This window comes from Talpa occidentalis, unplaced genomic scaffold, assembly GCF_014898055.3.
Source record: "Talpa occidentalis isolate TD23 unplaced genomic scaffold, MPIMG_talOcc4v2.1 talOcc4.6, whole genome shotgun sequence".
Classification (NCBI taxonomy): domain Eukaryota; kingdom Metazoa; phylum Chordata; class Mammalia; order Eulipotyphla; family Talpidae; genus Talpa; species Talpa occidentalis.
Window position 1 is genome coordinate 28,458,850 of NW_023604972.1, and position 21,022 is coordinate 28,479,871.

Genomic DNA, 21,022 nt, shown 5'->3' on the forward strand with positions numbered 1-21,022 from the left:
TAGAAATACTGGGGTGGGGGTGATGTGAAAGCAAGAAATGGGGGAAGGCAGCAGAAAAAAAAATGACAGGAGGAGCCTATTCTATAAAAGAGAGAGAAGTGAACAAGTAGACAAAACCAAACAAGCAGAAGAGGCTACTTTTTATAAGCCGTACAAAGAACACAATTATAACAGTGTTTCTAAAGGCATACCTTAGGATACTACAGTTGTTTTCAACAGTTCTCTAACAGGATCAAATGAGACAGAGATTTTAGAGGGCAGCCTTTAAGGCTCCACCTGTTGGCTCAGGGAGCCTGGTCTGTGCAAACCTTCACCCTTTCATCTCTAGACTCTGGCCTTTCACTTTGGTGACAGTGAGCACATTTCCCTGGGACACGGGGAACAGCCACTGAAGAAAGGTCTTGTGAAATGCACAGAGGGTAGGACTATCCAAACTGGAACCATACAAATTCTAACTAAAAAAATGCTAGGATTTCAGAGAGTTTACACAAGTGATGGTGTGCCATTCTCAAGCTATATTTAAATTCATCAAGTTTGTATTATTACTTTAACCATTAAAAAATTAACAGCAAACAATTGGCAGAATTTTTATTATAAACAGAGGTCATTAATAGTTATTACAAACTGAATACTGAAACTCAAATTAGCAATCCAAAACATGTATAGGTTTATTTTTATATGGCAGAATTTGTAACCTTTGTTCCTTCAACACTTTTAAGATCTATCAGCATTTGAATGGTCTCTTCCTTTTTTTCAAGTTTAGCACCATAACATTCTCACCCTTTAAAAAGAAACTCCTTCAAAATTAGGTAGAACTTCTACCTTTCATGATCAAATCATCACAATCAGTTTTGTTTTTGATAATGCAAGAATAAAAATAAGTATCTTTTTAAATAGAGCAGATTGTCTGTGGGCAGTCCCTCTTGGGGTGGCTTTGCGTTTTTCCTTCCTGCCCATTAGATGGTCTCAAATATGTTTCTTTTATTTGATGTGTCCCCATGTCATTGCAATCGACCTCTAAAGCACTGTGGTAATTTGAATAAGCAGGCATCTTCCCCCTTCTCCTAGATCCTGTCTTTGTCATCTACCTCCCCCAAGTCTGCTGCTGGTCACAACAGTGATCAATGGAGGGAAGGAAAAACAGCAGGCAGAGAAAAAGGTAACATTTTAGTTAATAAAAAAATGCCATCTGTGGTGAGATGAATAGCTTAAGTTTTACTGATAGGCAAAGTAGTTGCAGGTAAAATGGATGGTTTGTTCTTGTTCTACTTTCTAATGAATCTTCCAGGTCTACCTTTCAGTGGAAAAGCAAGTGCTACGTGTAAGGTGTCCCAAATACTATGCCTGTTACTTAGCAACAGCTATATAAAAACATCAAAATATCCTCTCATGTCAAAAGCACTTCATGGAGATGTACCAAAACAAGTATTTATCAGAGAAGTAAAAATAGATTTCATGGATTACATTCAATAAATAATACTTTGTAACATAGTGTCCTATGACTTTTGTAACAATATTTAAATTCTCAAAACAAATCTGAATAGAGCAGGCAAGTGATGTATGTAAAATTAAAAAATATACAAATTATCTGAATGAAAATTCCATTAAATGGTACTGAATATATTCAAATGGGTTCTAAATATCACCAAAAGTAACAGCACTGAAGAGGTTATAAATTTCCCTCCCTTTTTTATGTAAAAACTCTCCGTATAAGTAAGTCAATCACTATTTTAGTATACTCGAAGAGTATTCACAATCTCTAAGCTTTGAGGTTTTCTCTCAGAGAGAACTGTAACAATATAGAGTGCAAACTGGTTATTGTATTGATTTGCTTATCTACACAGTTCAAAGTGACTAAGATAGAATACTGTTGTATTAGAATGCAGTGTGGGGCCTGTGAATTATCTCTACTACCTACTTTACAACAAATATTTTGAGATCTCTGTTCCTGATACTGTGTGTCTTCATAGTGCCATAGTTCCTTTTGAGTCAATAAAAAATACATTAAAAATCAACTAGCATGAAGGCTATAGATCATTTACACTGGGATGGTAGTGATGTTGGGAGCCGAGATCAATTTTCTTACTTAAGAATTACTTGTATTAATTCCTGCATTAGCATGCTTTAGTCTACTGCTACCTGGTTCTTTTCAAGGCTTAGGACACATTAAAAAGAGTACTATTTATATGTCCCATAGGGGTAAATGCCCTCGGTCATTCCTGGGGCCAGCAGCACTTGCTTGGGGCCATGCTCCCCACTTCCCAGTGTTGGCAGGAAGACTGAGAGTATAAATACCTTAACAACCTTTTACCGTACATATTGTAGGGCCCAGTCCCATTGACTGAGAAAATAGGGTAATCCACAACAAGGTCAATTTAATCTCACTATACTTCAAAATTAGCATAAGGTAGTTCAAAATTTGATAGTGACTGATCATATTTTGGATATGATATTTATCTTTACTGACTAAGCATTTATTATTTGAGTCTTCTCTGCTTAGATAAGTTTAAGTTCATGTTTGTTCATCTATCTAGAGTTTTAAATAATTATAACTTCAATTCAGATAGTGACAGGAATGTGATATTCTGAGCAGTTACATTTAGGTTTGACTTACACCAGAATTTCAATCCCAACTCTGGAAGTCCTATGAGACATTCAATAACTCTCTTAAATTCTCTGATCTTCTGTTTACTAGTGGGTAAAACTGGGATAATAATGTCCATTCACAAAGTTGTGGTGAGAATAAGAGACATTAGACATGCAATCCTACGCAATGCCTAGCGTGTGTAAGATGCTCCATAAATGACAGCTGTAATCACTAAAAGTTACAGCTGAGATTGTTTTCATTTCTACCACATTGCGAACACTTACTATTTATCATTATTTCAAGTAAACACTCTATTTTCTTCTTCTTTGTGCAAACTAAGGAACCATAGTTTTTCTTCTCTCACATATGTAAAGTTCTTTAATGACTTCAATTGCAAGATATGAAGAATATGGATGAAAGTGAATGTAGTAAAGTCTTTCCTCTTAGAATCCAAAAGACGGAGCGTGTCACATCTATTGACAGGGTACCTTTCAATCACTTTAAGTGGGTCTATCCCCATTAGTTATCAAAAACTTTCAGAGAGTCTAAATAATTGTTGCAGTGCTTTATCTTTTAGAAAAGGAACAGTACTTTAAAAGCACTTCATTAAGGAGATTTTGATTTTACTCAACTTTTGATAATTATTTTAGAGAACTTTGAAGATCAGCACAACTTAATGAAATATAACAGAATTTGGGCTCTCTGAGAATTTCTAAATATCAAGACTATATAATAGTAGTGCTCTGCAGATAAAATAATTATGCGTTGTCACGAACTCTGTAAAAACATGATGTGCGTCGCTCTTAAAAAACAAAAGCCAAGTTTAGATGTGAGTATACTGGTGAACTCTCAGGTTCTTCTAGTAAGTGTTTCCACAGGGGTTGTCTGAGATTTGGCAGCCCATGTTCTGGCCTGTTACTTGAACTTTGAAGAGCGTCCCATCAGCACACATACACAGCTTGTAGCGCACCCACTCGCTGCTGCTAAACTGGTCTGCACTGGAGGAACTAGGTAGGCGAGTTGGGCTGACCATCACGGTTCCATTCAAGATGATGCTGTTTTCCTATTAGGAGAATAATGGCACAGTTTACTTACCCCACAAGTGGCAACTGAATAAATTTAATAAGCAAAAGTTATTGGAATACTAACTAGAAAAGGATATAGTGAGGAAGAGTAGTCTTGGCCAAAGAAGCAGCAACAAAATATAAAACCAATGTCAAGATTCAAGTAGTGACTGACCTCTTGATGATAATTCATTATGTATATCAATACACTTGTAACACATTTGATTTCTCAGTTAAAATTACGTTAAAAGTCCTAGGTGCAAATAAAATTGAGGTTGAGGAAGTCTCAGATCATTTTCATTTCAAGTTTTAACAGTTACTGATCAGTTTCTGATAATGGGGGGGGGAGTCTTTTTCTTCTGGAGGGAATGGATTTTAATTTCCAACCTTCTGCAATACCACAAATGAAGACTCAAACATGTAACTGTGAAGGCCAGGCATTCAATCGAAAGTGCCTGGAGGTTCTTTTCTTCAGGCCCACTGTTACAAGAATTTTGTACTGTAGGGCCTTAAAACCCCCTCTTTCAAGGAACTCCTAAACCTCTCCCTCCCGATTTCCTTCCCTCTCTCCTTTTCATTCATTCAACACATGATGATGAAATATCTTCCATGTTAGATGCTATTCTAGGTGCTAGGACTACATCAGTAAACACACAAGCAAAGTTCAAGTTCTCACAGTGCTGACAGTTTCATAGGGCAGGCAAACACAGGAATAGGTAAGACAAATAGGACCTCAGATGGGATAAATGCTCTGAGAAAAGTAAGTCAGAGTAAGTAGAGAAAGTCACGGTAACCAGGTTCTACTTTACACAGAATATCTGGGTACGGCCTCCCTGATGAGGCCAGAGTCCACAGGAAACTGGATGATGTGATAGAGTAAGCCAGATGGTCAACCGGGGAAGGGCACTCCAGGCAGAGAAAACAATACACACAAAAGCCTGAAGATGAAACTGTGCCTGGTGTTCGAGGAAGGTCAGAGTGGAGGCTAGTGTGGCTGAAGTCAAGAGTAACAGGACGACCGGTAGGACACAAGTGGAAGAAATAAGAAGGGAGCAGACACGTAAGGTTAGGAGTAGACTGTGCATTTTATTCTGAATTAGATTATTATTTCGAGAGAGACTGCTCCTAAGAGCAGGTGCGAAGTGTGGTAGTTTGCACCACGGAAGCTGTGGCGGTGGGCTGGTGAGAAGCAGCTGATGGTGTGCATCTTCTGAAGGGAAAGCCAGAGGGCTCTGCCTATGGACTGATGGGCATCACTTAGCCAGATCAGAGCACTGAAAGAAATGCACGCTTTGGGAAAGGAGGGAGGATTATTATTTTTTTAAACTTGTTGAGTTTGAGGTGCCTAACATACTGAAGTGGAGATGGTTAAGAAGGCAGTTGGATGTAAATCCTAGTTCAGAGGAGAGATTAATGCAGAGTTCCAAACATGAGAGTCATTGCCTTACAGCAGGAATTTAAAGCAATGACAGAAAGTTGGTTATGAAATAATGAAAATGGCCAACTATGTAGAGAGGACATGGAATAAACAGAATCAGTACAGGAACTTTCAATTTTGTTCCAATGCTGCCATCTTGTGGTCATTTAATTTTATTTTCTTTAAATGCCTAAAGTCATTTCTTAAAAGCCATTTAATTGAAAAAAATTCTAATGATTACCTTATACATTTCAAAACTGGCATGAATTACATAAAAAGTGAATTATCTTTTCAACACTGGCTTCTTTCACTGTGGAGAAATGTATGTACATATGTATCTTTCAAAGTATTTTAATATTTGTTATATTAACAGTAGGTAGAATTTTCAGGTGGGCAAAAAAAAAAAAAAAGATGGTAAATCGCTAGTGGCTATATACAAATCTGTCACATCTTATGCTTCTTTGAACTTCTAGTGCAGAAACAGCCCAGTGTGACCATTCTTCAATACTATTCTCTTGAAAAAATGGCTTCTTACTGCAGTACATGTAAAAAAGTCAGCACTGCAAACTCAGAGTCTGGAAAGAATCACATTTTATATTCATGTTAATTGTTTAGAGAGCTGAGTATGTGTTTTGGGGGGAAAAGCTGTTAATGAAAGTAAAGCAAATACGAGGTTAAATTTTTTTTAAAAAGGAGAAGAGTTATTTATTAAGTCTTTATTAGGTTTTAAGTTTGCTTTTGTCATTTAATGCTTAGTAAGACAAATTTTGTTAGCTTTAGTTAAGTAGCATATAGAAGGAGCCCAAAGGCATTCCGAAGAAATATACTTTGACCATAATGGTGAACAGGGAGGGGTGAGCGGTGGTTACAATGGGTGAAGGGGATAAAAACATACAGTCTTCCAGTTATAAAATAAATAATTCATGGGACTATAACCTAGTAACTACAGCTGATATTGCTCTTTGTAAAGTTGCTAATAGAGTAAATCTTCAAAGTTCTTATCACAAGAAAAAAAATTCTAACTCTCTATGCTAACAGATTGTGATGATCATTTCTCAATGTATACAACTATCCATTCATTATGTTGCACACCTGAAACTCAGTGAACCTCATTCCTCAGTGGGGGAAAAAATAAAAAAATAAAGAAGTTAGTGGCCAGAATGAGGCTAACATGAAAATGAATCTGCATTCCCTGGATTCTCACTGACTAATGACCAAGTAGGTTGAGGAGATAGGAAAATTCAATCTGACTTATAAATTAAAACTAAAAAACATCCACGAGAGCATCAAAAGTCATTTCTAATAAATACCACAGGATTTCTCAAGGGAAACTAAAACAAAAAATACATATGTTCTGAGAAATAAAAGAGACATTTCACTAATTGCTTTGTACCTTTCTTGTACTTCACAATCCATTTTAAACATCTTGCTAAACCAAAAGATAAACAACTACATTAGCATTTCAAATCATTGTATCCTATTCCACAGATGCATTTATGTACTCAAGATCTACTAATTCTTTAAAAATTCTTAAAAATACTCACCGCCTTGAACTCCATATTACCACCCATGTGAAATTCAATGGTTTTGCCCATAATGAATACGCCTTCATTTCCACGCACGATAGCACGTCCATCAACTTTTATATTTAGGTCACTAGTAGCGTTGCTGGTAATCTGAAAATATTTTTAAAAGTAGTGAAAAAATTTTGTAAATTAAAGTGAGAATTATTATCAGAGAGGAATAGGAACTTCAATCATGAACTATGAGTGATAAGTGTTTCATTATATTACATAGTTGTTGAGATAAAAAGAGAAGATTTGAAAATAATCACATTAGCTCATTGACAAGTGTAAAATGAATCCTTTCCATTGTTCTGAAATATAACCTTTGTAACTTTAGACATTGTAACTTTAGACATAATTCTATTCCATTAATAAGACAAAGAAAATAAATCATACCCTTTCAGTAGATGCTTTTTGAACATTCAAACTTTTCACTCCATTTGGCAAATGAAACTCATGCGTTTCATAGTCTGTGCTGAACAAGATATTTTGAGTCCTTGGGTCAAAAAACTGCATTCCAATGTCACTTGTAATAGAAGTTTTGTTCTTTTCTACACTGAGCTTTGTTGTCCCTTGCTGGAAAACAATCTTCAGAAAAACACTTAATTATGAATATGTTTCCAAAGAATACTATAGGCAAAATTCACACAGAACATTATAAAAAAATTAAAAAAGAATAGACTTCAAATAATTTTAACTGCATCTGTCTCCCCACCCCACTTACTTGGAGAGGTGAGAGCTTTAAAATGAGGGCTTGTGTGTTCACTTGCTTCTACTGCTCTGCGCCAGCACACAGGGCACATGGCCCAATGCCTAAGGCAGGCAGCAGGCAGTGAGAATACCCCCTGCAGGTCCTATTCTGTTGAAAACTCATCATAGCAGCCACTGGCATGGGCTGCAACTGACTAGATTGACGTATTCTCTTTTAGACTCCAAGAGAGTGGAGGGAATTATAACCCGGGAAGGACTTTATAAATGGTTTCCTAGTATAGAGGAAAGAGTAAACTATGTATTCTTATCACAACAGTTCTACTAGAGATTGAAATCTAGAATACCAAGAAAAGACTTAACATTGATACTGTGTAAGGCCAGTAATGTTATTGAAAATATTTATGAAATTTCTCTAAAGGACAACAGCTATTTCCAACAGCCAATTCTAGATTTTTATAAGGAATTTTTCCTAATATCCCTCAGCGAATGTGGTTACTTACAGGTTGGTTGTTTCCTGTGATGACTAAATTTTCATTTCGCCTCCCTCCTACTGTGCTCTTGTAGAGAGGATGTATAATTCCCATGTCAGATACTTGCTTAAATCGAAGCAGACCACTTTCGTGAAACTCCATGCTATCGCAACCATTTGGTCCAATGCGAATCACAGCCCAGATAACAAGGGTTATCTAAAAAAGAAAACAAGCCCCGTGCTAACCGGTAACATATACTTCCTGAAGAGTACCGCCAGCAAGAAGAGCACAACAAATAAGTGGTATTGCACTCATAAACAAAACCAACTTTGTTTTTATCAAAGTACTACAAGCAAATAGCTGAAAATAAAAGGTGCTGAAAGATCTATAATAAAAAAAAGCAGTCTCATTTCTTCTACCTTTACCACATCTCAGTCCCTAGAACCTACCATTTTTGATAATTCTAGCTATTCCACCTAGAATTTATCTCTGCATTCCTAAATAATATGTGTATCTTGTTCATGATCAGTCTTGGGTACACCAGCAATCCCTCTGACAGTATCTATCCACACATGCCAGGGGGTTTCAGATTCAATCATCAGATACAATCTTAGATTTAAAGTCATCTTTAAAAAAGCAAGTATCTTTGGAAAAGGTTATACACCAAGTCCTCGGCATCTTAGTGTAAACCAGCCTACCAGTTCCTTTTTTTCTTCGACAACAGAGATTTAGTACTATAAAATATAAAATTTTACTGCCATTAATGGGGTACAATTTTAAAATCAAGCTGAGGAGGCAAGACTAAATGCTGGAAAAGTTAACTCAAAATAGAAAGGATTGCATTTTTAGGATTACATTTTTAGGAAATAAAGTTATCTTGACAAAGATTACTGAGTTGACTCCATCAATATGAAAATTGTCTTTTTTTTTTTTAAAGATTTATTTATTTATTTATTTATTTATACAAGCAGTGGGTACAGTCAGAAGCGCGGGAGGGTGAGAGAATTCACCAGAGCCAGAGCGGGGAGCAGAACAGGCAGAAGGACTGAAGTACACTGCTGAGGGGAGCAGCGGGTGGCAGGAGAGGTCTGAGCGACATGTGGGACCCTCCTCCGGTGGCCGGGGAGCAGCCGGGGATCGAACCAGCGCTGCAGAGGCTGCGGGCAGCTTCGCAACCCAGCGCTCAACCGCTGCGCCACCAGGGAGGCCCTGAAAATTGTCTTTTAAAGGAAAAAAATCCATGAGCATTTTTTTCTAAATAAAATGAATACTTGCCAATATTAGCATACCAGATTTTTTACATATGAAATACTCACTGAAATTCAATAAACGATAAAAGATGTATAGAAAAGCAGAAAGAGGAAAAAAATTCTCCAAGATAATTAAAAAGAGCATATTCTGTATTATATACTCACAATTAAATTGATGACAGCCAGAATAAATAAGAGGATAATCACACAGATGGCTAAATTGCCCTTTCTCCCTCTCAGTCCTGTTTTATGGAGACGATCTTCATCAATGGGAATGTATCCGGCTTTGAAGTTACTATTATGCTCTTTATTAACATTCCTTCTCTCAACAGCCTTTTCACGCATGGACTTCTTTACAGGACCATTGGAACTCTGTTAAAAACAAAACACAACAGGGTTTTAACAGGATGGAACAGTTTTACCCTCTTTCTGATGTGTTAACCTCAAATTAATAAAGAAAGTTGAATTGGCTAGAGATACTTTTTCCACTAATAAACTTCAAGTCATGTTGAGTTGCAAGCTCCAAGTAAGGACATTACTGCGCTTAGAGGTGTGGTAGAGGAAAACTTCAATGTGACTATTTCGTAATAAATTTTTCCTCTCTGCTTTTAATATTCCTATTGTCAGGACAGTGTACAGTTCACTTGGGGGAAGAGTTGACACATACATCCCACTGTGGGTAATCTTGTTTTTATTAATGATTTATTTACTTGTGTGTATATATATATTTTTTAAAGATTTATTATTTATTTATTTATTTATTTATTTATTTATTTATTTATTTATTTATACAAGCACTGGTTACAGTCAGAAGCGCGGGAGGGTGAGAGAATTCACCAGAGCCAGAGCGGGGAGCAGAGCTGGCAGAAGGACCGAAGTACACTGCTGAGGGGAGCAGCGGGCACAGCAGAGAGGTATGTGCGCCATGTGGGACCCTCCTCCAGTGGCCGGGGAGCAGCTGGGGATCGAACCGGCGCTGCAGAGGCTGCAGGCAGCTTTGCAACCCAGCGCTCAATCGCTGCACCACTGGGGAGGCCCTACTTGTGTATATTTTTTTACTTATATGAGAAAAATCTGGAAAGGCTGACAACACTTTATTACTTATCGCTCCGATGAGCAGCAGCTTTCAAAGTATGGGGCAGGGAGTTCTGAGGGAGTTGCCTGGACCTCTTCAGGGATATAGAGGGTCAAAACTATTTCTTCAAAATAACACAAGATTTATTTTCCTTTTTACTCTCCATTATGAATGTATAATGGTGTTATCCAGAGGATATAGGACTATATTTGATGACATAACAGATAATGAAATGTGTACTTGTGTTTTAATTTTTTTGCTTTAATTTCTAATACAGTAAATATCAATGGATATGACTGATATAAACAAAAGCTCTATTGTATCCTCAGTAATTTTCCAGTGTAAAAAGAACCTGAGACCAAAAAGTTAGAACTTCGGACAGACTATGTTTAAATGACATTTCAGGTGATAATCTGGTAATCCTGAACTTGAACTACAAAAGGAATGCGTAGAAATGGGTATTGGCCAAGTTACCTATTTTTTTTAGCTTTGAGAAAATTCATTTATTGAATAGGCATTTATTAGGTACTTTATGCTTAATACCACAAATATCCAGGACAGAATGGATATATCCTTATATTTTGGATATTATATATCCAAAATATGTCAAAATATATCCTTATATTTTGGATATTACTCTGGACATGTGATTTGATGTATGGAATAGTTAACAATATAATAAAGTGCAGGTGTGAAAACCAACTGTCTAGACAAGCTGTGGCGCTCAATGGGAAGCAGTGAGTGTGTGGTGTGGTCAGGAAAGCCAGGAGGATCAGATCTGGCAACATAAGGAGAGTAAAGTTGGAAAAATAGGGAAGGCTATGGAAAACCTGGGACAGAGGGACACAGATTGGTCTCTATGTTTGTTCAATTAGAATTCACTGGAGGTATCTGGATATGAATGACATAAGTTCTCCAACAGGAGAAAACATTCTTTTGTCTAGAAATGTAAAAGACAAGGCGATCAACCAAGACAAAGTAGAGACGGCTACTAAAATCTTATCATGGTACAGGGATAGTAAGATGGTTGAGGGCTTACAGAAAATGAAAAGAGCAAGCATTATCATTGTGAGAAAGTGGCAGATAAAAACTAAAAATTCACAAAGCAAGAAGTCAGGGTCTGCAAAAGATAATTCAGTGAACTATCACTATTTGCAGATGATAAGATACTATACATAGAGAACCCTAAAAACTCCACAGAAAAACTAATCAAACTAATTAATCAGTTTTGTAAAGTAGCAGGATACAAATTAGCACACAAAAATCAGTAGCCTTCCTATACACAAACAATAAATCTGAAGAAGTCAAGAAAACCATCCCTTTTATTACTGAAACAAAAAAAATCAAATACTTGGGAATAAACCTAACAAAAGAGGTAAAGGACCTATACAAAGAAAACTATAAAACACTGTTAAAAGAAATAGAAGAAGACACAAAGAAGTGGAAAGACATCACCTGCTCATAGATTGGAAGAATTAACATTATCAAAATGGCCATTCTACCAAAAGCAATTTACAGATTCAATGTTATTCCAATAAAAATTCAATGACATTCTTCAAAGAAATAGAACAAACATTGATGAAATTCATATGGAGCCACCAAAAACCCCGAATGGCCAAAGCTCTCCTGAAAAAAAAAAAGAAGGGAATGGAGATGTCACACTCCTAGACTTCAAACTATACTATGAAGCTGTAATAATCAAAACTGCATCATATTGGAACAAGAACAGACACACGGACCAATGGAACGAATAGAAAATCCAGAAATAAACCCATAGATTTACGGCCAATTAATCTTTGACAAAGGAGCAAAGACTATGCAATGGAGCAAAAAAAGTTTGTTCAATAAATGGTGCTGGGAAAACTGGGTCGCTACATGCAAAAGAATGAAGCTTGACTACTACTTCACACCACGCACAAAAACCAACTCTTAATGGATTAAAGAACTAGACATAAGACCTGAAACCATAAAATATATAGAAGGAAATAAAGGCGAAACACTACGTGATATGCACATCAAAGACATCTTTACAGACACATCACCCAAAGCAGTGATAGTGAATGCAAAGATAAACATCTGGGACTACATCAAATTAAAGAGCTTCTGTACAGCAAAAGAGACAGTAATCAAAACAAAGAGATACCCCACCGATTGAGAGAAATTTTTTGCACACAACACTAATGATAAAATACTGATCACAAAAATTTACAAAAAGCTGACAAGACTCAACAAAAACAAAGTGAATAACCCAGTCAAAAAATGGGCAGAAGAGCTAAAAATAAACTTCTCCAAAGAGGAAATACAAATGGCCAACAGGCATATGAAAAAATGTTCAACATCACTTGTAATCAGGGAAATGCAAATCAAAACCAAAATTAGATACCATCTGACACCAGTGAAAATGGCACATATTAAAAAAACTAGCAACAACAAATGTTGGCAAGGATGTGGAGAAAAGGGAACTCTCTTGCACTGCTGGTGGGAGTGCAAACTGGTCCAACCACCCTGGAAAGCTTTGTGGAGATTCCTCAATCTGCTAAAGATGGAGCTTCCATATGATGCAGCAATTCCACTCCTAGGTATTTACCCAAAGAACACAGAAACATTACTTCAAAAGGGCACCTGCACCCCTATGTTTATGGTAGCACTATTTATAATAGGTAAGCTATGGAAACAACCCAAATGCCCAAAAACAGATGACTGGATCAAGAAGATGTGGTACATATACACAATGGAATATTACTCAGCAATCAAAAAAGATGAACTCATGCAATTTGCAGCTACAGGGATCATGCTCAGTGAAATAAGCCAGAAAGAAAAAGAAAAATACTGGATAGTGTCACTCATAGCAGGAATTTAGAAAACCTAAATAAGGGACCAGGAAAAAGACTAATTATAATAAAGTAAAAAAATCAACAAGCAACCATAAACCAGAGGCACACTACAGGTGGGGGAGAAGGGAGTAGGATCAAAACAAGTAGGGTGGGAGTTGTATGGGGACTATAACCAAGATGAAAATGTATACATTGTGCAAAAATGAAAAATGATGTAAAAATATATAAAACAAAGAAAAAAAGAATAACGGACTTTATCCTGGAGGTGATGGGGTACTACTGAAGATTTAAGATAGGATAGTGATATTGGACTTACAGGACAGCACATCAAACCACAAAGAGATAACTGGAATTGAAGGGCATAGAGATGAAGACATCTACATCAGGTTTCCCTACAATCCAAACGAAGGCTTGACTAAACTTTGCAATGGGGATGAAGAGAAGATTAGAGAAATTTTGAGGTAGAACAGACAGGAACTTGTGATTGATTGGATATAAGGGTGAAACACAGGGATCTAGGATGACTCCCAACTAGGACTAGCTACATAATTTGTAGAGTCCAAAATAAAAATATGAGACTCTTTGTTCAAATGTCAAGCCTGGGGCAGGAGACAACTGAACCAAGTGTGGGTCCCTTTTGAGCTCTCTCTCCTAAGCTGGCCCTGCTCCCAAGTTTCTGGCTGGGTTAACCAGATGAATGGATGGCAGTAGCTCTTTTTAGAGTAAGTATGATGCAATCTACTTTTGAACATTTTTAAGTTTGAAAGGCCTGTATAAAGATTCATTTAAGTTCATGGCTTCAGATATAAAACATAACTCTGAAGTGGAGAGTGAGGAATGATCAGATAGTCCCATTTTGTATACAGCAAGAATAGAAACTCAAGTACACCTTGCCAGGTGACAGGGCCTCCCTGGTGGTGCAGCAGGTTGAGCTCAGCACTGTAAAGCTGTCTGCAGCCCTTGCAGGGCGGGGTTCAATTCCCCGCAGGCCAGGGAGATTTCCATATGGAGTGGCAGACCTCTCCTGTCATGCCTGCTGCTCCCCTCAGCAGTGTATTTCAGTCAGTCTGCCTGTTCTGCTCCCTGCTCTGTCTCTGGTGAATCCTCTCACCCTCCTGTGCCTCTGGCCTGTACCCCAGCTCTTGTATAAAAATAAAGGAAGCTTTTTTTTTTAAAAAAAGAAACTCAAGAACAGCAATAGGTGATGTAGATGAAAAAAGAGTAATCCAAACCAGAAGCTGATAAATGAGGGAGGAAAGGTAAGGAACAATTTCATGATTTCTCACCTGTCACTCATTCATTTCTGTTTTATTTTATGTTATGACCTATAGCTTACCTGTTCTGCAGTTAAGCTAATTGCTCTGCATTTATTTGGCAGTTTGACTTTAAACTGCTTGAAGGCTGGTTTCATGTCCTCTGTTAGGTCCCTTAGAAAGACTCCGCCTGTGATATTTATCTACTAGAAAGATTTTCTGGAAACAGAATGTTGCTAACTAATATTGCAATAGGGACGTAACGATTAAGGGAGAATCATGACTATAAAAATTATTATTATTATAAACCCCCCTAGTAACCACAGATATGGATACGTATGTGTAAATACATGTATGTACATATACACGTGTCTTTGCTTGTTGGGGAGGGGAGGGGAAGCAGTGTTTTAAACGATTCTAGGTTACAAGTTTGCAATGCAGATCAGGAAATTATTGACAGAGCATTTTTAAAAGATGACTTTACTCTAACTGGACAGGAGACAGCTTTATAACGCAGACTACTCAATCTCCAAAACCCAAGTGGCAGGAGAGGCCTGGCCGGCTGCAGCTCAGGATGGCAGAAAAAGGAGCGGCTGCAAACCGACACCCGAGCAACAGCTGATCGCGCTCGGCGGGGCCGGGCGCCCGGCAGCTACCGGGGTGATGCTATTTTTACCCGCGTCTCCGCTGCCCGGTGCCGGGCGCGTCCCGGGCACGTCTCGGCGCAGGCTCCGGCTCTCCCGACCGCCTCCCGGGCCCTCCGCGCGGGCATCCCCCTGACTCCGGCCGGGGACAGCCAGGCCAGGCCGGGGGTCGCGGCTCGTCCCCTTCCCCGGCCCCGGAGCCCCCACCCGGGGACGCCACAGCGTCTGCCGGCATCCCGGGGGGCGGACAGCTCCTCCCGCCCCGCCCGGCCCGGCCCGGCGCCCCCGCCGGCCCCACCGCGCGCTCCGCCGCCGGGATCCCGGCCCCCGCCCCTCCGGGCCTCGGCGCGGCGGGGCTCACAGACCTGCTCGGCCGCAGCCGCGCTCGCCGATGCCGCCATCTTCCCGCGCCCGCCCGGCCCGCGCCGCGCCGCGCCCCCTGCGCCTGCGCCTGCGCCCTGGAGAGGCTGGAGGGCGCGGGGGGGGGGGGGCTGTTCCTCCCGCCTCTCCCCTCCTCGCCCCTCCTCTCCCCTCCTCCCTACCCACCGCTCCCGCCCAGTACCAGCCCCAGCCGCCGCCTCGCCCGGGAAAAGAGGCTCCGAGCCCGCAGGACTGCAGCCCCCGCCGCCGCCCGACCCCAGAACTGAGGCCTCGGGGCGCGTCCCCGCGGGTGCGCTCCGAACCCAAGAGGCCCCCTCCCCTCCCCTCCCCTCTCCCTCCCCTCCCCCCTCCCCTCTCCTCCCCTCCCCTCTCCTCCCCTCCCCTCCCCTCTCCTCCCCTCCCCTCCCCTCTCCTCCCCTCCCCTCCCCTCTCCTCCCCTCCCCTCCCCTCTCCTCCCCTCCCCTGCCCTGCCCCGCCCCGCCCCGCCCCGCCCCGCATCTCTCGGACGAGGGTGCGAACGGGGCGCTTTGGACTAGGCGCCCCGTGGGCGAGGACCAGGGGGCGACTGTGCGCGCAAAAGTGAACACATCGCCTTTACACAACTAAAGCCTTAGAAACGGCAAGCCCCCGGGAGGGCTGAAGCTCGCTTCAGGGATGCTGCTGAACCCGTGGCGTCGTCGGGTGCTCTTGCCTGGTGACAGTGGGGTGGGGTTTTCGTTTCCATCTGTGAGCTGGGGAACCTAACTTTACAGATACTCCCCGCACCCCAGGACGCCTTCCCCACGTGCCAGTCACTTACACTTGCACCTGTCAGGTGAGAGCAGTGGCGATGCGAGCAAGGTGTGAGGATACCTCCCTTAGCGGAAACCGCCGCTGGCAGGCACCTGTGGGGCCTTGGGTGGCCTGACTCAGCTGGAAGCACCAAGACAACTGCCAGCCAGAGCTGCCTTTCCCTGGGAACTAGCTCAGTTTTATTTTTCCATGACCGGGGCTGTTCGTCCTCTACTATACATATCAGAGGACCCCTGTGAGCTTCAGATAGTGTGGCACGTGAATGCCTCCCAGAGTTTTCCTGTCTCTCTCCGATTTTGGCTATGGTCAGTATCTAGCTTATTATGAAACTCTGACCAAAGAAGAAATATGTGTTTTCCCAATGCTGGAAGCGCTTAACTCACATCTCTAGCCTCACTCCTGCAGAGTTCGAGAAAGAGCCTGCATCTTAGGCAGGAAGAGTGTAAATTATAGGCTAGTGCTTTGGGGTCAGCAAGAATTCTCGGTTACTAGTCTGTTTCATAAACTGGGCTTGTCTGATCTTCAGCCCCGGTCTCTGGTTCTGGTACCTGTAGTCCTTCCTATTTGTCTTTTTCTTCTGCTTGGAAAGCCCTTTGTCTTGTTCTCTGGCATGCACACTCTTACTTGTCTTCCAAGAATCCATTCAAGCATCATATTCTCTCTAGAGCTTCCCCACACTTCCACAGGCAGTTTTATATACTCTCTTCCTTAACTCTGTTGCATATTAACTCTACTCCTGTTTTTTTGTGGCACTTCAGATTGCATTGTATTTTGCCTTGTTTTACTATCTGACTTCATCTAAGACAGTGAGCTCTCTCTGGAAGGTTCATGTTTTACTCATCCTTTTACCTACACTGCCTAGAACAGTACTGAACTTTAACAAATTTTAGAAATCTGATATTCCCGTTTCTAAGACCAGACTTTGATTTTACCAACTTCTAACCCACCTACCAACTTCTCACACACATAGGTGGTAAGACACCTGATAATTGATTATCTTGAGGGCAAATTCTTATGGAAATTTCCCCCAGAAGTCAGGTGGCACTCAGGGAGTTAGAGAGAGAAAATGATTTGTCAGACCAGCAGGCTTAGTGGGATAACTCCCCAAAAGTCTGAGCCCCGAATTGCAGGATTGGTAAGGTATTATACAGTTTATTGGCAGAAGCTTGTTACCCCATCCATCACAGACTTTCTTGATTGTTTGGGAAGGGGGTCAGGGTAGCCATAGCTACTACTGCAGGCAAGCAGCACACCTCAGGAACTTTCTGCTCCAGCAAACAGCAGAATCCAAGCAGCAGACTCAAAGCAGCAGACTTAGCAACTAACTGTTTCAAATTGCCGGTTTGGCTATCTGGGGGAAAAAGTTTCTTAGATTCCTCATTGCTGAGCTCCTCTCTCTGACAGGAAACCTCAGTGTTCTGGATGCTGATTACTGTAGTCTTTAAAGAGATCCAATTCATTCAAATGACCAGATTGTTAATGCAGGTCATTCCCAGATGCATTATCTTCAAGCATTTTCCCCTGGAAGGATAATTAAGAGTTCGAATTGCTCCTGACAGTGTCTCCAGTCCTCCCAGTCCTATGAGGTGGATCATATCATTCCCATTTTACAAATGAAGAAATTTAGGATGATAGACAAGTATTGAAAAGCCAGGATCGAATGTAGTTCCACTTGACTAGTCTCTGCTTTTTCTATCACATAAAACCTTTAATTCTGCATCTCCTTTTGCCTGTGACATATTATTAGCATAGAATTACAAAGCAGATTTCCCCAAGTGTAAAGTGCCAGTCATTTGTATAACAGTTATCCCTTCAATCACTTTATAATGCATTAAATAGCATCCCTCAAAAAGATACATTTAAGTCATACTTAGGTATCTGTGAATGTGGTGGTATCTGGAATAGGGTCTTTGCCGATCTAATTAAGTTAAAGATGTCAAGATGAGACACCTTGTATCTAGGGTGGGTCTTAAATGTAATGACTGGTCACCTTATAAGAAAAGGAGAGGACAAGACAGACACCTAGAGGAGATGAGACAGAGATTGGAGTGGGTATCTACAAGGCAAGAAAAGCCAGGACTTGTCACCAGAAGCTAGGAGAGATGCTTGGAAGAGCTCCTCCCTCAGAACCTCCAGAAGAACACACCTGGTTGATTTCTGACTTCTAGCTTCCAGAACTGTGAGAGAATTAATTTCTGTTGTTTGAAGACACCAAGTTTGTAGTAGTTTGTTATGGCAGCCTTTGAAAACTAATATGCACTTGAAAGTCAACACATTCAAACATTGAACCCAGAATCTTCCCCCCGCCCCGCCCCCGCCGCCGTCTGTCTTTGTGTTTCCGTTGAATGACGCTGCCATTCCATCAGAAACCTCAAAGTCATTCTGTAATATTTCAAGTGTGATCTTTCTGATGAATGTCACTCCTCACCTTGAGTTTAAAATCCTTCACTGCCTTCCATGATAAAAATTAAACTCCTTGTATTAGCACATAGGCCTTACTTTCTGGTTCCTGTCTACCTCTTTCTAACCATCTTCCCTGCCCCTTCCACACATTCATTCTTTTTTTTTTTTTTTTAGGATGAATTTAGACATTTATTCCAATGCTTTTACTCCTTAACACACTACCTTATGAAATTACCTTTTTTTTTTGTTTTTTGTTTTTTTTAAATAATAAATTTTATTTTTATATTCCCCATACAATTGCAACCCCCCCATTCTGATCCCAATCCCTCCCCTCCCGCCCCCCACCCCCTCAAAAGTGTCTCTGTTTCATAGTTTTTTGTTGATTTTGATTTTCACTTTCTTATAGTTATATTCATTTTCCTGGTCCCTTATTTAAGTTTTCTAGATTCCTGCTATGAGTGAGACCATCCGGTATTTTTCTTTTTCTTTTTGGCTTATTTTGCTGAGCATGATCCCTTCCAGCACCATCCATGTTGCTGCAAATTGCATGTGTTTATCTTTTTTGAATGCTGAGTAATATTCCATGGTGTATATGTACCACATCTTCTTGATCCAGTCATCTATTTTTGGGCATTTGGGCTGTTTCCAAAGCTTAGCTATTGTAAATAGTGCTGCTATAAACATAGGGGTGCAGGTGCTCTTTGGAATTGATGTTTCTGTGTCCTTTGGGTAAATACCTAGGAGTGGAATTGGTGGATCATATGGAAGCTCTATGTTTAGTAGGTCCAGAAATCTCCACACAGCTCTCCATAGTGGTTGGACCAGTTTGCACTCCCACCAACAGTGCAGAAGAGTTCCTTTTTTTCCACACCCTCGCCAACATTTGTTGTTGCTAGTTTTTTTAATATATGCCATTCTCACTGGTGTAAGATGGTATCTCATGGTAGTTTTGATTTGCATTTCCCTGATGACAAGTGATGTTGAACATTTTTTCGTATGCCTGTTGGCCATTTGCATTTCCTCTTCAGAGAAGTTTCTTTTTAGCTCTTCTGCCCATTTTTTGACTGGATTATTTTCTTGTTGTTGAGTCTCATCAGCTCTTTGCAGATTTTTGTGATCAGTCCTTTATCATTAGTGTTGGGTGCAAAAATGTTCTCCCAGTTGGTGGGGTTTCTCTTTGTTTTTGTTATTGTCTCTTTTGCTGTGCAGAAGCTCTTTAATTTGATGTAGTCCCAGCTGTTTATCTTTGCCTTCACTATCACTGCTTTGGGTGATGTGTCTGTAAAGATGTCTTTGATGTGCAAATCACGTAGTGTTTCGCCTATATTTCCTTCTATATATTTTATGGTTTCAGGTCTTATGTCTAGTTCTTTAATCCATTTTGAGTTGATTTTTGTGTATGGTGTGAGGTAGTGGTCAAGCTTCATTCTTTTGCATGTAGCAACCCAGTTTTCCCAGCACCATTTATTGAACAAACTTTCTTTGCTCCAATGCATAGTCTTTGCTCCTTTGTCAAAGATTAGTTGACCATAAATCTGTGGGTTTATTTCTGGATTTTCTATTCGATTCCATTGGTCTGTATGTCTGTTCTTGTTCCAATACCATGCAGTTTTGATGATTATGGCTTTGTAGTATAGTTTGAAGTCTGGGAGTGTGATGCCTCCATTCCCTTCTTTTTTTTTTCAGGAGAGCTTTGGCTATTTGGGGTTTTTTGTGATTCCATATGAATTTCATCAATAATTGTTCTATTTCTTTGAAGAATGACATTGAAATTTTGATTGGAATAGCATTGAATCTGTATATTGCTTTTGGTAGGATGGCCATTTTAATAATGTTTATTCTTCCAATCCATGAGCAGGGGATGTCTTTCCATTTCTTTGTGTCTTCTTCTATTTCTTTTAACAGTGTTTTATAGTTTTCTTTGTATAGGTCCTTTACCTCTTTTGTTAGATTTATTCCCGAATATTTGATTTTTTTTGTTTCAATAATAAAAGGGATGGTTTTTTTGATTTCTTCTTCTTCAGATTTATTGTTTGTGTATAGGAAGGCTACTGACTTTTGCGTGTTGATTTTGTATCCTGCCACTTTACTGAATTGATTGATGAGTTGAATTAGTTTTTCTGTGGAGTTTTTGGGGTTCTCTATGTATATTACCATATCATCTGCAAATAGTGATAGTTTGACTTCTTCTTTTCCTATTTGGATTCCTTGGATCTCTTTCTCTTGTCTTATTGCTCTGGCTAGGACTTCCAGTATTATATTGAAAAGCAGTGGTGAGAGTGGACATCCTTGTCTTGTTCCAGATCTTAATGGAATTGCTTTCAGCTTTTCACCATTGAGAATGATACTGGCTGTTGGCTTGTCATAGATGGCCTTTATGATGTTGAGGTATGTTCCTTGTATCCCAAGAATTTGAAGGGCTTTTATCATGAATGGGTGTTGCACTTTGTCGAAAGCTTTCTCAGCATCTACTGATATTATCATATGGTTTTTATATTTCTTTTTGTTGATGTGTTGGATAACGTTGATTGATTTTCAGATGTTAAACCATCCTTGTGTCCCTGGAATGAATCCTA

At 40.0% G+C, this 21,022-nt stretch overlaps 1 protein-coding gene across 1 annotated transcript; it reads right to left on the reverse strand.

Annotated features, from left to right (window-relative positions):
• Nucleotides 1–130: 130 nt before the first annotated feature.
• SGCB (sarcoglycan beta) lies at nucleotides 131–15,285 on the reverse strand. The gene is made up of 6 exons (XM_037529917.2): nucleotides 15,236–15,285; nucleotides 9,230–9,436; nucleotides 7,845–8,030; nucleotides 7,030–7,221; nucleotides 6,613–6,744; nucleotides 131–3,650 (listed from the first exon to the last, which is right to left on the reverse strand). Exons 1-6 carry the CDS (start codon nucleotides 15,269–15,271, stop codon nucleotides 3,447–3,449), a joined length of 957 nt encoding a protein of 318 aa, XP_037385814.1. The 5' UTR covers nucleotides 15,272–15,285; the 3' UTR covers nucleotides 131–3,446.
• Between the last annotated feature and the right edge of the window lie 5,737 nt (nucleotides 15,286–21,022).